Source organism: Oryzias latipes, chromosome 2, assembly GCF_053564925.1.
Source record: "Oryzias latipes strain Hd-rR chromosome 2, Olatipes_Hd-rR_3.1".
NCBI lineage: Eukaryota > Metazoa > Chordata > Actinopteri > Beloniformes > Adrianichthyidae > Oryzias > Oryzias latipes.
In genome coordinates, this window is record NC_136238.1 from 23,401,995 (window position 1) to 23,418,658 (window position 16,664).

The window sequence follows — 16,664 nt, forward strand, 5'->3', positions numbered from 1 at the left end:
GTCTCTTGATTTTAGGATCATCAAGCCATAATCCAAGCAGCTCCTTCATCCTGATGAAGCTCCACCCTCTGACCTTCATCAGTCCTCTCCAGGCCCTGCCCCCAGATGGTTCTTTTAGTTTTTCTACAATTGACAAAAACCAAAGTGGGAGGAGTCATCTTTATGAAGTCCATCAGAATCATAGAAAGAAGTTCTAGATCATATATTTCTATACTTGATTCTAAATGATGGATCTAAAGTTAAACAGAACTAAAAGTGCTGACTCAGCACAGATCTAAGGAGACAGAGATGATTTCCTGGAATGAAGAAAACCTCAAACATCATGATGTGATCTGGAACTGAGCTGTTCTTCAGAAGATCCTCCCAAACATGGAAACTGTTGCTGCAACACGTGAAGGTTTGGTTCTGTTGCTAGTGAGATCTGATGGATCAGAACCAGACTTCTGCCAGCTGGAACTGGGGCTTCTTCCAGACCATGTGACCTCATGGACAAAGTTCCAACATGGTTTCAATGAAATGTGGAGGTTTTCCAGGAAACGTTGCTGCAGTTCCTCCGTCTCATCAAATGAGAGATTTCTCTGCACTAAAGAAGAAAATCTTCCAGAACAGCTTCAAGCTGCAGAAAAACTGTTTCCATCATTCTGATGACATTTCTTTAGGCTTCATGTGAAGAAAACAAACTGTTTGAAAAGATGAAAACAGAAACAAAGACGTTTCTAGAAGCTGCAGATGCAGTTACAAAGAACAGCCAGCAGGTGTCTCACTGTGGGAGTCTCTGGAGTTGAATAATGACTTTTCTTTGGTGAAATTCAGTCATTTGGATGTAAGACAAACAGGAAGACAAATTTTTGTTCTTCTAATATTGGATCCAAATGTTTTTAGAAAGTAAAGCAGCAACAATCAAATGAGCAGCAGGTCTTTTTAGTTCATCTCTCACTAGAATGAGATCCAGACTGAAGCTTTGGGAAACTTGGATCATTCCAGCTGAAACTCACTTGGATCAACTGTGGACATTTCTGGAGATTTCAGGACGTGGATTCAACAAATTCCAGTTAGTTTGTTAAGAAAAAGAAGAAAACTCAATAACTGAAACTCTGGGATGTTTGAAATCCAGTTTTTAGGTCTGGGAGCTGAAAATGTGTGGAGCTGCTGAGAATCCATCATCCTCTGTGAACACTGGATCTTCATCCCTGAAAGTCCATGTCAAGAGGAGAAATGGTTGCTCCTCTTCACACCAAAGACAGGAGCAAGAAAAGAGTTTACTGCATTTTGACCGAGAAGCTCATTATTTGTCAAACTTTTCATTGTTCAATAATGTTTATGCCTCCATTTCTCTGGATTTGAGAGTAAAATAATTTTCTGTTGATGAACTGATGCCAAACTGAGGAATTCTGGGAGTCTACAGATCAGCTGAAGGTCAGACGACGGCCGCTCCTCTTCAGCTTTACTGCTGCTGGGTCACCTGGTGGGAAATCCTCAATGAAACACTGAAGGGTGAAGGTTCAAAAGAACAAATAACTTGTTTGGAGGCAGTGGTCTTCATGGATCTCAACATGTTTTTCATTTATTTAGAGTTTCTCCAAATATTTCAGGTTTACAGCATGAACTTCATGGATTCTCTGAAACAGACATTTCATCTGAAATGAACTTCTGATTAACCTCCAGTTTCTCCTAAATGTCAGTTAGAAAATCTCCGTTAAGTGTTGAATGTATACAATGTCACTCTTGCTCTTTTTACTCCATTTCCCAGGAGTCACTTCTGTACCCATGAGTCATTATTGTATGTTTGTGTTGAGGGTTGATGACATGAATGAGCTCTGGGGGGTATTTCAGAAAGCAGGTTATGCTAGCTCTCATGGTAAGTTTGAGGCTAAAGAAGTTGATAACCTCAGTTTTCGGTTCCAGAAATGGAGGTATGTTTCAGGGTATGTCAAGTTGTCATAGCAACTCATGCTCTGAACATAACCTGGTCTGGAGCAGGTTTAGTTGAAGGTTAGTTTGTTTTCAGAGAGGTGAAGCAGCATGACGTGTCCATTTGAAGATGATTTAGTGGATGAAGAAGCTCAGATAATACTTTTTCCACCATGAGAGGGTGATAAGACCACATATGGATGTTGGAAAGATAAACTTCTTTACTTTGATCTAACTTAATTATTTGCTTCAGTTAACATAAATCATTTGTTTGTTAAGTCAGTTTAAAAATAACACATAGTTTTTAGACAATTAATTTATTTTCATTCAAATTAATTCAATTAAGTTGGTGTAACTTTGGTGCTGCTGTTAGATCGGCACTACAAGGGATTCTGGGATATCATTCCCATTGCTTGTCTGGACGGATTTGGGTTTACGTGTGGGTTTTTTACAATATGTGTTTAGTTGTATAGCTGTTTTAAAACGTAGTCATCAGACAGGTATTTTACTTTCATTCAAATTAATTCAAATACGTATGTGTAAGTTTGGTGCTGCTGTTAGATCAGCACCGCAAGGGATTGTGGGATACCATTCCCTTTGCTTGTCTGGATGGATTTTGGTTTAATTGTGGCGTTTTGACCAAATGTGTTTAGTTGTTTAGCTGTTTTACTGTGTTGTGCCATGTTTTGCTGAGTTGTTTAGTCCTACTGTGCTTATGTCTCTGCACCATGAGTAAGAGTGAAGGAGGGGATGATGAGTTTATATAGCACCCCTTCCAGGTATTGCTGTAATGACAATGACGGAAAATTCTTTTAATGAATTTGAGCGCAACGTGCATTTTTTTTCCCCATCCTTTTTATTGTTATAAAAATGAGCATATCTGCCGGCTCATACTTAGACATATGAGAGATCAAGAATTATAATTAATTAAGATGGAAAAAATATTAATTGAATTGGAGTAATGTGACATTTAGTTAGATCTTCCACTTTCGGCTTCTCCCATCAGGGGTCGCCACAGCGAACAAGTCGCATGGTAAATTTGGCAATGTTTTACGCCGGATGCCCTTCCTGACGCAACCTTCTCAAACCGGGCTTTGAACCGGCAGAGGTAGAGAAGGGAACAGGGAGCAGCCCGGAGTCGAACCCTGGTTTCACGGACGGAAGGCGCCGCAAACCAGCACGAGCTTTAGTTAGATAAATACATAAATTTGAGTTGTATAAACAATTATTGAGTTTTATAGACGTAAGAAATTCGGTTGATTAAATTTAACTCAATTACTTGTTACCAATAAAAGTAATTCATTTAAGGTGGCAAAATTGGATAAGTTATATATATATGCGTCACAAGGAAAATGGAAATAAGATCACAAACTTGTGCGTTTATTTTATCTGTTCTTCTACTACAAGCAGAAACTCTTTCTTTTACTGATGCAGCTGTATTACCTTTTTAATGGGCGTATAATCTTCATACGCCGCCATAAAAATATAAGACTCCGTCTCACTAAAGTATAGCGCTTTCTTTTTTCTCTCCACGCGTTTCCATGGTGACTCCGGAAATCGGCGATCCATTGAGAATGTCTTTATGTACCTGCTGTGCACGTGCATTAACCCAGGGTTACCAAGTCGAGCGTAATTACGCTAACTCATATCCGGTCTTTTGGAACCGACATACCCAGAGTAAGCAAGTTCAGGCAGATTTCAGCCAGAGTTCAGGCTTAAAGTCAGGGTAGTTCAGGGTAGTTTAAACATGCTTTCTGGAATACCCCCCCTGATGTACTAGGGAGACGTTTTTGTTCCATGCTCAATGGTTAATAAATATGCTTAGAGGAGGCTAAAGTTTATCCTGTACCGGAGTCTTCTTCATCTATCGACCACGCAGATGAAAGATTGGAGCTGCGCTCAACACCCTGTCAACTTTCTACAATCACCCAACTATTATTTCCTGGTGTTTCCCAACATCCTGTACTGAGAGAAACTCAACATTACTCCTGGTTGAACCTACTGGGCTAAACAGATACAAAATAAATATTGGAACATTGGAATAAACATTGAAAATATATGTATTTCCAATGTATGAACATGTCTTAATAGATACAAAAGATGTTGATCCCTGTAAAGCACAGAATAAAGTTATCCTATCCTCTGTGTTAGGATTTTAGTTTATTTATAGTGTTTCTTTAGCCTCAGATGGTTTTCCTTTGGCTTTGTGTGGACCTGAGCAAACTTTATCTAGAGATGGAACTCTTTTTTTCTCACCTCAGTCCTGGGTTCCATCAGAACTGGACCTGAGGAGTCCAGCTTTGGAACCAGCAGAGAACCAACAAACAGTAGAAACCCACACTGTGGGAAAGACTCCACACTTCTGACTGATGTTCACGTCCACTTTATTCTTCACAGATAAGATTGGAACAGAACCCTGAGAACCAAAAAAAACAGAGGAACAGTTCTAATGTCTACTTGAAAACAGGAATCACAAGAACACCAGACACAAACACCAGTCTGGTTCTTTATCTGCCTCTTCCTTCATACATTTAGGAGAGATCTTTTCCTAAAGAAATTATTTGCTCATATGACCCAAAAAATATCAACTGCAGTCGCTACTTTTAAAAACTATGATGAAATGTTCACTGATCACATAAAAAGTGCTAGAATTAGACAAAATACTTCCAGTGTTGTCATGGTAACACAGGCAAAGACAACATACACATTGTATCAGCATAAACTACAACCACAATGAAGCTGTTCAAGAGATGAAGAGTAACCCTTGTGCTATCTTAGATGACCCCCACCCTTACATTGACGTGTTCTCCCTACCATGACAAAGGTGGATAAAGGTGGAAAGATTTCATGGAATCCATGGACACCAGTGAAGATCACAAATCATTGAAGAAAAAAGGTTCAGAGGACTGTCTAGTGGGTCTAGATGACCCAACTCCCAACGTTAAAGTGCCAAGAATAGCACAAGGGATAAACTATGACCATCAAAAACAACACATATCTATTTACAGGTTAATCTATAAAAATAAATTGAAGTTTAGCATTTTTTAAAGTACAATTCAAACAGTAAAACTCATTTTATAGAAGAATTATACTTAAACTGAAATATATCAATGCTTTCTTTCAAGGATTTTGTTCTTTGTGGTATATAGATGATGAAAACCCCCAAAAAAGTGTCTTAGAATATTAAAGTATCAGAATAAAAAAAGATGTTTCAGTACAGGTCAGATATTAGAAAACGGCTCATTTCTTTCCAATCAATAATCACGTCTGCCTCCTTTTTACTAATGCCTGCATCATATGGAGTGATATTTCTGCCACCATGTTGCACACAAAACTTTCTAAGTTGAACACAAAACTTTCTAAGTTTTTTGCTCAAAAAAACATTTTTTTTGCTCAAAATTTTTTTTTTTTGCTTTCAAAAACGTTTTTTGTGTTTGCAAAACACATTTTTTTACGTGCGTAGTGTCAAATCTCGCTTTTGTCTTATCTTTGATTTTGCTGACTACTTTGAGCGCGACTTAGCGTGATATGACTGCCACTGGCATCGCCAAAAAGAAATTTGCATGCGTTGTGTGTCATCTCACCTTTTTCTTATCTTTGCTAAGTTTCGGTTTGACGTGACCAAGCTGCCATCAAACAGCACTGATTGGTCCAGATTCTAACCAATCAAGTGTCTCTGTCTCATATTGACTGTGCTCCGAGGCTGACATTGACTTTGCACTTTGTGTCAGTTCTGTTCATACAGGGTTCTGCCGTTTTCAACCACTCTGGCCCGTTTGTCTCAGAGTAAAACCCAGAAGAAGCAGCAAAGCAACTAAAATAAAACAGAGTTTAGTATTTATTCATCTCTGTGTAGAGACCAACGTGTTTAAAACGTCTGCAGCAAAAAAAAGACAACAAAAAAAAAAAAGTCCGAGCTCCGACTCCATCCAGCCGGAAGAAGTTAAACTTTTTAAGATTTGTATCTGAACTTTTGTTTTATTTTAATAAATAATTGTTGAAATATTAAGAGAAAATAGCATTTTTGATGAATAATATTTTAAAACTTTGGACAAACGCTCACAAGTTCTAAAACATGAGACACTGGTGAAAATTTACATAAAAGTTAAAAATGCTTCTTCTGATAAATGCATTGAGTCTCCTGTGGTGAGCCATCATTCTTCTGCTTATTACTGCTGTTCATCTGATCCCAAACACGTGTGCATCATAAAATAATATGTGCTTTAATTTTTTTATTGTTTTGTTTTAACAAACAGACCTTAAAGAAAATCAAACTTTTCACTAATATTTTGCTCTGCAGGATTCACAGATCAAACAGACCTGTTGATGTAATGTCAGCAGATAAACTTTACAGTTTCAGGAGATCCTCAGCCATAAATTCACAAATCTGACTTCATACAAATGAACGAATGCTAAAAAAAAAGAAAGTACGAATTATTATGAATTATTTAAAAAATGAAAACGTCTTCATCCAAAAATGAGCGTAAAAAGAGCTGGTTCAGCCTCTGAGCCTCGGCAGCAGACACCATGTTAGATTCACATGGCGATTTGATTGGTTAGAATCTGGACCAATCAGCAGCTGTTTGATGGCAGCTTGGTGACGTCAAACCGAAACTTAACTTAGCAAAGATAGGAAAAAAGTGAGATGACACATAACGCCTGCGAATTTCTTTTTGGCGATGTCAGTGGCAGTCATATCACGCTAAGTCGCGCTCAAAGTAGTCAGCAAAATCAAAGATGAGACAAAAGCGAGATTTGACACAACGCACGTAAAAAAATGTGTTTTGCAAACGCAAAAAACGTTTTTTAAGCAAAAAAAAAAAATTTTTGAGCAAAAAAAAAATTTTTGAGCAAAAAACTTATAAAGTTTTGTGTTCAACTTAGAAAGTTTTGTGTGCAACATGGTGGCAGAAATATCACTCCATAGCATCAATGAGGTCTTGAAACCACAAAGAACACACGTCAACCTTGGAGGGTATTCCAGGAAGCATATTTAAACTACCCTGACTTTAACCCTGAACTCTGACTGAAGTCCTTCTGAACCTGCTTACTCAGGGTATCTCGGTTCCAAAAGATCGGATATGAGTTAGTGTAATTACGCTGGACTTGGAAGACTCATTGTGCGTTGAGACACTGTCACTTTTACCCAATGCATTATGGCAGATGTAGTGCCAACTGCCGCAGATGGCAGAAAGACTCGCTTCATTGTTTTGTTTACTTATTCCACGGTCTGATACTGGATTCTGTGGAAAGCTACACCGCTAAAGACGAGCTGTAGCTGGTATTTTTGTTGGAACTGAGAGACGTTATGAGCAGAATCGGAACAAGGAAGTTAAGACTTTAACCACTTCTGATTGGTCAGACTGATGACATGTGATTAAGCCTCCAAGAATGATTGGTGAAGACAGTTCAAGGGGCAGGACTTTACTGAAGCTGTGGCTAAATCGCGGTACCGTCATTCTTCTCAAAATGTCTTAAAATAGACTCAAACACAAAGAAAAAAGTATTTTATGATCTTTCATATTCCTAACTACTCAGTGTTTTATCAGTGCCTGTTTGGATGAACACAGAGCTGATATCCTGGAGATGGGAAATGTTTTTAGTTCAGTGAAAACAGAGAATTTCCCACAACACACATCGGTTGAAAAACACTGATTTAAAGCATATCATTTCATCACGCATACTATTTATGCAAAAATGAGCTGGCACCTGTGCTCAGATGAGTTTGTGTATGTAGTACTACTGTAGTGTATGATAGAATGTAAAAAGAGGAGGAGATCCTGGTTACCCCCACACCAAGACCCCCACCAAAAACATCATCTTGACTGGAGTGAGTCTTTAAACATGTTTGTAAAAAGAGATTGACTCACATTTGCATCCAGATACTAGTGGTCATTCAGGAAAAATCTAAAACTTTGCAATTTCTTTAAAAAGAAATGCATGTGTAGCACTTTTGTCACAGGAAGCTACTTAAATGGTAATATAAATGGATAAATGGCTAGAGATCAGAAGACTCTAGTTGTCGACTCACGGAGGGAGGGGCAGGAGACAGAAATTGTTTATGGATTAGCACCATTTATTACACATGCAGGAAATTCCCAGTGACAGATAATGAGGCAAAGAATGGCCATTCACACATATATACACAGAAGCACTTTGGTAAAATCACCAATACTCTATGCTCTTATTGAGATAGGTTTTCAGAGAAAAGAGTCCAGCATCTCTTAACTGCACCACAGAAGAAAAAACTAGACAAGATTTGCCCAGAGTTCAGAAGATGCATTGGATTGTGCAACTCTCATGTCCATAGTAGCTCACGTAAACTGATGCTGTGAGGATAAGTCAAGTCACAGTTTTTGGACTGTTTAGCAAACAGAGGGAAAGAAACATCTCTTTGGTTTTGGGCAACTAGTGACGTCAAGAGAGAAAGAAGAGAGGAAACCGGCTCTTCTGTTTGGGCTATTAGGAAAAAAAAACCCTACCGGCCCAGCGGGAGGAAGATTCCAATTCAATTCAATTCAATTCAATTCAATTTTATTTGTATAGCCCAAAATCACAACAACAGTCGTCTCGATGGGCTTCGAAGTAAAACATGAAATCAAAAGGATCACGAATACAAAGAGTTCAATAGAAAAATACTAAAATGAACTAACAAACTGACTAAGCTATACTGGCATCCCTGCCCTTAGACCCCCCTTCGCGGTAAGGAAAAACTCCCAAAAAAACCGGATTCCGGAAAAAACGAAGAAACCTCAGGGGTGCCCACATGAAGGAGGGATCCTCCCCCAGGACGGACAGGCGATTTACCAGAACTCTTAGAGAAGAATTAACTTATCTAAATCTACAACTACATATATAAAAGTCCAGCAGACGAGCTTCATCCAGCCGTGGTTGTGGGGACAGTCAAAGGCGCGAGTCGAGCCGGAGACAGGAACCACAGCCAGGTGTAGGAGCAGGAGCAGAGACGAGGTACTCGGTCAGGTACAGAGCAGAGACGAGCCAGAGATGAGCCAGAGGCAGGATCCACAGCCAGGTGTAGGAGCAGGAGCAAAGGCGAGGTAAACGGTCAGGAACTGGAGCACGGATGAGCCAACTGGAGTCTGGAAGCACTCCCACTCCCCAGGAGGGGAGAGGAAAAGAGGGACAATACATGAATCGCACTGCACCAAACAGAGGCATGGAGAACTAAATGATAAATTATGATCAAGAATAGAGGAGAGGAAGGGTAGAAGTAAAAAAGGAAAGAGGACAGAACCCCAGTGCACCATAGTTACCCCAGCTTCAACTTCTAGCAGCCTTCCAGGGTCTCACCATCAGGACCTGGCCAAGTTCCGCCAACCACATATCACTAATGTCTTCCATATGTGGACTGATAGACATGTGGACCGGATAGAGGGTTCCTTGTTGCCCAGATAGCTTCCCCGCCGCACCTTACACCACTGATTCCCCGTACCTTAATAAGAGTGAGCGACTGGCCAAATTGGAAAAGAGTTATCCCACTGGAGAACATTGGTAGAACAAGCAAAAAGCTCCCTGATCCAGATCCAGCAACAAAAGAGTGAAACTGAAGCTGCGTTGGCTCAATGTCAGAAACTGTTAAAGGTGAAGGAGGAACAATTTGAAGACACCACAACTTTAAAGTTCAATGTAGAACAGCTCAAACATAAGCTCCAGGTTGAACAATCTCTCGTGGAAAAGGAGAAAATAGCTGTGATTACGTTTGCAAAATATCTTTGATCGGATTAAAGACTGGAGTAGAATTGAACTGGGGTCATGCGCCCAGAAAATCTTTTTCCAATTATAACAAACGTTTACACACGTCAAACTTTTGGTTGGAATAAATCATTTGGGTATGGTAAATGGCGTATACTTATATAGCGCTTTCTACCTTCTTACGAAGGCCCAAAGCGCTTTACAGTCACAGTCCCATTCACCCATGCACACACACATTCACACACACATTCACACACTGATGGCGTCTCCGCTGCCAAACACTGGCGCCAACCTCCCACCAGAGGCAAGGTGGGGTTCAGTGTCTTGCCCAAGGACACTTCGACACATGGGCGTGACAGGCGGGAATCGAACCTGCAATCTTACGATCATGGGTTGACCGCCCTACCACTGCACCACGGCGCACAGTAATCTAAAATACCCGAAACGAGCGTAGAAGAAGAAATTAGTTCTGTTGTAAACAAACAGAGCTTCTACATGGAGCGAGATGATCTTCTAAACTTGATTTTATTATTGTTACAGTTATGATGAAGTGCATGTACGCTCATCATTTCATTTTAATTCGTGTGGTCAGTGCTTTTTTTCTGTCGCGGAACAGAGCGGATAACAGGGTTAGGAGAAGGCTAACATGCGCTAACAACATTTAGCCTTGGATGAGCATAAAATCCATGCTGGAAATGCTGCGATCTGCATCTTGGCTGCACGTAAACATGTGGGAATAAATTCAGCCTTTGTTTTGTCTGGACACGACTGGTAACACAAATTCACGTGATTGTTTACACGGTTTCTCAGGACTGAGCGACATTTCTGCTTTGAAAAGCCGCCTCCGCCAGCTCAGACATTGCCCCAAAGCCGGTGTGTGAGCTGGCGGTCCGAGCTCTTCTCGGAAACACAGTTCTACCAGCAGACATGGTTCTCCTGAGTTCGGCAGCTTGCTCACACAAAAGAGATTATCCAGAGAAAGGATGACAGACTTTACCGAAGAAGTATTCATGTCAAAGCTTGAACAACTCCAGGAGGAGGTGAACAATAAACAAGACAAAACCACACAGAGATTTTCTGAGCTTTTTCAAAAGGGATAAAAAAGATTAGGAACACACCACATTGTGTGTACTATAAATAGAAAAAATAAATAATAATAAAAAACACAAAAAAAATTTCTTTTGTGTTTTTTGTTAATGTTTAATTTGCTTCGGTTTTCTCCTGGTACTCAGGGTTAGTCCTTAGATCCATCTTCATCATTTATCAGTGTTATATTGCGTATTTGTAAAAAACCAAAAAAACGAACTAAAAAAGTAGTTTTTGTTTTTTTTTATTCATGTTTCATCTGCTTGGGTTTCCTCCTGGTGTTCAGGTTTACCCATAAAGTATTCACATTGATCAATATTGTAGTTCATTTTGATAAGATAAAGAACTAAAACCCTTTTTTATGTGTAATGTTTGAGGGGTTTTCTACGGAGCCCGTGTCCTGACATTAAGATATAAAAATATATCTTGTTCCCACAGATTAATATCTCGTTCGCACGAAATACTATTCCGTTCCCACAAGATACTATTGCGTTCCCTCAAAATACTATTGCGTTCCCTCAAAATACTATTCCGTTCCCTCGAAATGATTAACTCGTGCGAACGCAATAATTATGTCGTTCGAACGCAATAATTAATCCGTTCGAACACAATAATTATTCACGTCATAAGTCATTCGCGCGGATATGCTCTCTGTACGCCGGCAAAAGCCGCTTTCAGCTGTAACTTCCGTGTCTCTGTGACCCATATTCGTTCAAAAAAGGAACATGAAAAACAAAAATGATCATTTCATTACCGTCTCAATGAATATAAGAAAAATATCAAAAGATTTATGATAACTAGGCTGCTTTGTCATACGATACCTACTGCTAGGCTACTACTAGCGCCGCCGCAGAGCTCTTTGATGTATGCCGGCATTTGGGCAACTGGCTGGTCGGTTGACAGACAGCTGATATTGTAGTTTAGGGTCGAATAGGAATAATAATATTCAGGACTTGTCTTTTATTAACTTTAGCAGTCAGTCGCTTTACATTCGAAGGCAATTAGGCTACATGATAACTAACTAGCCGATAATTTATCCTGTTATTAATTTACGTCATAGATTTACAGCAGATACCTTCACATTTCTGTCTGAGTGTGTCTCCTTACATTGCATTGAAGACACGGAGGATGTTTAGAGAACAGATTTATTTATTTTAAAAAGCACAAAAGCATCCATCGTATGCGTTGAGGGAACGCAATAGTATCTTGTGGGAACGCAATAGTATCTTGTGGGAACGGAATAGAATTTCGTGCGAATGAGATAATAATCTGTGGGAACAAGATATTACTCTTTGGGAACAAGATATATTTTTATATATTAATGTCAGGACACGGGCTCAGTAGTTTTCTCCTGGTGCTCAGGTTTCCTCTAAAAAAATCTCAATGTTTCTCAATGTTTAAAACGTTTATATATTATTGGTGACTATAAATAGACATTTAGGTGTAAATTTGAATGTTTGAACAAATGGATGGATACATGGATGAAATTAATAGATGAGAAAGCAGCATTACGTGTGTTAGATGTAACAGATACAATGAAATGATGTGAATGAGTGTATGAATGTAATGCAACCAAACACAAGGGAACACAATCCAGTATTCTCTTGTGCCGGTCCCAAGTCTGGACAAATGCAGAGGGTTGTGTGTGCAAAAGAAAATTGAACATATGAATCACAAACAGTGATGAGTTCAATTTATATACCGTAATTTCCGGACTACAAGCCGCTACTTTTTTCCTGCGCTTACAGTCCTGCGGCTTATTCAGTGACGCGGCTAATAATTGGATTTTATTGGCGGCCGCCGTGTACGTATGTTTGGACACAGTGAATGGTTTGAATTCTCTAACATCAAACACAAGTCATTTGTTTTTCAACACACCTCTAAGCAGCCAAACAGCATGGACCTGACTTCAGGTCTTAGACACTTCAGTCATGGTTCAACAAAACAAAACACGCATGTCCAGCCGCATCCCAGAATCCTTTGGTGCCATTAGACCCAACGTGCACGTGATCGCCGCTACAATATGATGAAGCTTTCAAGTTAAAAGCAATCGTTAAAAGCAGCGTGAAAAAATCACCAACGGGTTTGGAAAAGCCGGTCAGCTGCGTGACGGAGAGAACAGCGCATGCTCAGGAGTGCATTTACCTCTGAGTCATAGTGACTCGGCTGGCTGCACCTAAATATGTGGCAATAATATCAGCCTTTATTTTGTCTGGACACGACTGGAAACACAAATTGACGTGGTCGTGTTAACGGTTACTAAGGACTGAGCAGAGATTTGCATTGAAACGCTCACAGCCTCCGTGTGAGCTGGAGACTGCGTGTCGTGTGAGCTGCGGGGCCGATGGCAGTCTGAAGGCTCCCACACGTAACAACGCATCCGCCCCTCATACACAAAACGTACAGTATTAAGTCCGATTGCTCTGCACAGACACGATTTGCTCCGTTCACCGGCGCAATGGGGACGAAGCGCTCCTCCCTGTAGCCGCGCTGGCCAGAGCTGTCGGAGTAGATAGGAAGGGGAGACAAGGAGCGCGCGGGAGCGCGGAGGCGTCGAGCCATTCTGCAGGCTGCAGCCAGGGCTTACTCGAGGCGTCCGCGGAGCAAGTGTTTGTTGTGGAAGGAAACTTCTGACCCACGCGCCGCGAGGAGGCGCGCGTATCGCGCTGAGGCGCGCGCTTTTCAGTCGTCGCTGCTTTATTTTACTAGCGTGTTTTTTAAACAGCCCTGTTACTCCCATAACGCTGCCGCGACACAAGCGGAAGGAGAGCTTTACCCGTTCACCCCTCCATGCACTGCTGCTCATTCTTAAACACGTACAACAGAATGGCGAGCCGGGCGTTGGCCCCGCCTTTAGCCCCTAAGACTCATGGGAAATGGGGGATCGGGGATGTAAATTTCCTCATCATAACTGAGGGATGTAATGTTGATTATATGGTTACTGTTTGTAATTTTATGTGTGATACCTAGATTGTCAATAAGTTAAAAAAAAATAATAAAAATAAAAACCATAACTGAGGAACTTGTGAACAGAATAGAGGTGCATACTGTTTGGCAGATGCAGATAAACTCAAAGACATGAGCCTGAGGCGAAAATGACTCCACCCACTGTGTGCTAATAAATCACACTTACACTCTGAGTCAGGAAGTGATCCGTCAGGATGACAATGTTGCCTAATTCATGCGGCTTGTACCCCGACGCGGCTTGTGTATGTATAAATCTAGTTAAACACGTGAAAATGGGTGGGTGCGGCTAATAATCGGGTGCGCTTTGTAGTCCGGAATTTACGGTATGTGTATTTCACGCACTCCTTAGCAACTCAGAGATATAGTCCAGGATGGCTGGACTCCTCCCCTGTGACTGTGTGTGGGCTCAACTCGCCTCACAGTCTAGGCTCTGAAACAGTCACTCCAGGGGTTGGACTCACTACCATTCTGGAGTTGCTCATGGTGAGAGGGGACGGGCTGGTGTTGGCTTACTTGTGAGCCCCCAGCATAGCCCCCAAGTGTTGAAGTTTTCCCCAGTGCATAGGAGGGTCATGTCCTTTAACCTTTTTGGTCTACTGGTGGAAAAGCACTCAAGAGTACCCAGCCTTCTTGGTGTCTCCTGGAGGGGTAAAGGTTTGTCTAGTCTGCATTGCAGGTGTTATGACTCCATAAACACTCCAGCACAGAAAGAAAACAGAGACCAAAAGTTACAGACAGGCCTACTGCCGACCTCTGCACATATTATCTGTTACTGCAGGCAGAAAACATGCATATATAGAATCCATTAAATGCATAATCAAAAAGAGCATAGAAATATAATAGAACCCCTGTAATGCATAATAAAAATATCATAGAAAATATTATGGAACCCCTTTTCTCCTCCACATTCCATCATGTGGTTTTTGAAGAAACAGAAAGAGAAAAAACTCCAAATCTTTTGATGTTTTACAGAAGAAAACAATCCAATCCAGGTAATGATTACAAAGAAAACAGTTGAATTCATAACAGATTAACCAAATTTAAGATCTGCTTCAGGGTCAGACCATGTCCTTCATGTCCAAAGTCCACAGGAATCTGCTTCCTGCCTGCATTCAGAACCGGTTTGAAACTAGAGTCGGTTGGACTTCAGGGATTTAAAGCAGTTCAGAAAATCCAGAGGAAGAAGTCAAAGAAAGAACAGATGCATTTGTGTCAGAGGGGTGAGTTGATGGAACAGCTGGGATGGAAAGAATGTGGATGTTTGCATTTCAAAGGCTTTCAGAAGAAGTTCTTGAATGTTAGGACTCAGCTGGGAGCCTCTTTGTTGGAATCCTAAAGGATCCTGGCTGAGATCAGATCAGATTGATCCAGCATTAGTTTGGAGTTCTGGATCATGAAGTGATGAAATGATTTGGAGGAGTTGAAAGGAGGATCAATCATCTGAGCTTCAGCTTTTTCAATCCCATTTGATCTGGTTGTTATTTTTCTTTCTTTGATTCTTTTTTCATCTTTCAACCAAACAAAGAAACAAAGTGAAGATCTTCACCTCTGGAGGTTGAGATCATTAGATCATCTGCAAACAGACTGAGGCTTTTGGGATCTTCAAACACTGACCTCTGCAGGGCGGAACAGGAAGTGCAGCTTGATGTCTGAATGGAGGAAATGTTTGCTCAGAGGTGAGATGAACATCTCCAACTGTCCATGATCTTCTCCATGTCAGAGCTCAGAACTCACACCGGCAACGTTCATTCAGTTAGGTCAAATATTTAAAGGAAAGTCTGTCATCCTGTTATTCTTACATTTATTTTATCTAATTTATCTTATTAACTACAGAAAATATAAATAGTGATGCAAAATTGTTGGTGTACATTAATAAATTAATTTGAAAATTTTTCTTTGTATCTCATCAACAAACTCCAACATGAAATTCTTCATTTTCTTCTGGTCTAAATGAGAATCATTAATCCAGTTGACTGTAATTCTGATTCATCTGTGAGTCAGAATGAATGTTGGAATCATTGCTGTTCTGAAAACAACAGCATTCATGATGCATTTATGATCTGAGATGATCCAAATCCAAAAGAACTCATCAAACACTATTATGTAAGAAACTCACTTCTAATAAAACAAGTGTTTTTCTATCAGGATCCATCAGAGACTCAGAACTGGATCTGGATCTGAACCCAGCTGTGTTTCCTTCAGGAGTGACCGGTCAATGGATATTCTCATCAACTTTAAATCCTCTTCTGGTACAGAGAGGTGAGCTGTATGTAAACTTTGAAACCAAGTCAAATGGGTGAAATGTTTTCATTCCAACAGGTGTTTGATGTGAGCTCAGTTCCTTCTCTCAGACATTTCTATCTTTGGCGTGTTAGTGTCTGTGTTTACAGACAGAATGGATCTGATTGTTGCTGATTGTCCACAGACTGGACCAGCAGAGCTCAGAGACTCCCAGTGGTCCGTCTGTCCATCAGCATCAAACACAGCTGGACTCCATCTTTCTGGTCTGTACATGAACAACAACTACTTTCCCATCATTCTGTCCACAGTCGTCTCCATGCTGCACTTTGGACACCAGTGGACTGTCAGTGTGTCCAACATGGAGCTGATGTTTGGCTCCATGACTTCACTCTGATTGGCTCATTCATCTGGAATTCTGTTGCAGCTGCTCGAGGACAACATTGTCACTTTCGTGAAGAAGGAGCTGAAGAAGATCCAGAAACGTCTGAGTCACAGGGAGGATGAGGAGGAGCTGGAGGATGAAGATGAAGAGCAGAGGAGCAGCAGAGAGTCACTGATGAAGATCACAGTGAACTTCCTGAGGAGAATGAAGCAGGTGGACCTGGCTGATGGACTGCAGAGCAGTAAGAGGATTTCTCTGAAGGTTTCAGCTGCTGAGAAATGAAGATTTACTGACGTCTGAACACATGGAACCACAGGGATTCAAACCCTCATCATTCAGGGCTGCACAGAGTTGATTTACTGTT

General features: G+C 40.7%; 1 protein-coding gene across 3 annotated transcripts in view; it reads left to right on the forward strand.

Annotated features, from left to right (window-relative positions):
* Positions 1–16,664, forward strand: part of LOC110016798 (NACHT, LRR and PYD domains-containing protein 12-like) — a 52,354-nt gene that overhangs the window by 16,110 nt on the left and 19,580 nt on the right. The window contains exons 1-5 of one of the 3 annotated variants that reach the window (XM_023962179.2): positions 14,751–14,897; positions 15,203–15,353; positions 15,823–15,936; positions 16,103–16,181; positions 16,343–16,541. In XM_023962179.2, coding sequence (XP_023817947.2) covers positions 15,331–15,353; positions 15,823–15,936; positions 16,103–16,181; positions 16,343–16,541 — 415 coding nt within the window. In that variant the 5' untranslated portion in view covers positions 14,751–14,897; positions 15,203–15,330. Of the gene's footprint in view, positions 1–14,750; positions 14,898–15,202; positions 15,354–15,822; positions 15,937–16,102; positions 16,182–16,342; positions 16,542–16,664 lie in introns of those variants that run through there. The other 2 variants (XM_078934499.1, XM_078934500.1) reach the window with 2 other exon arrangements.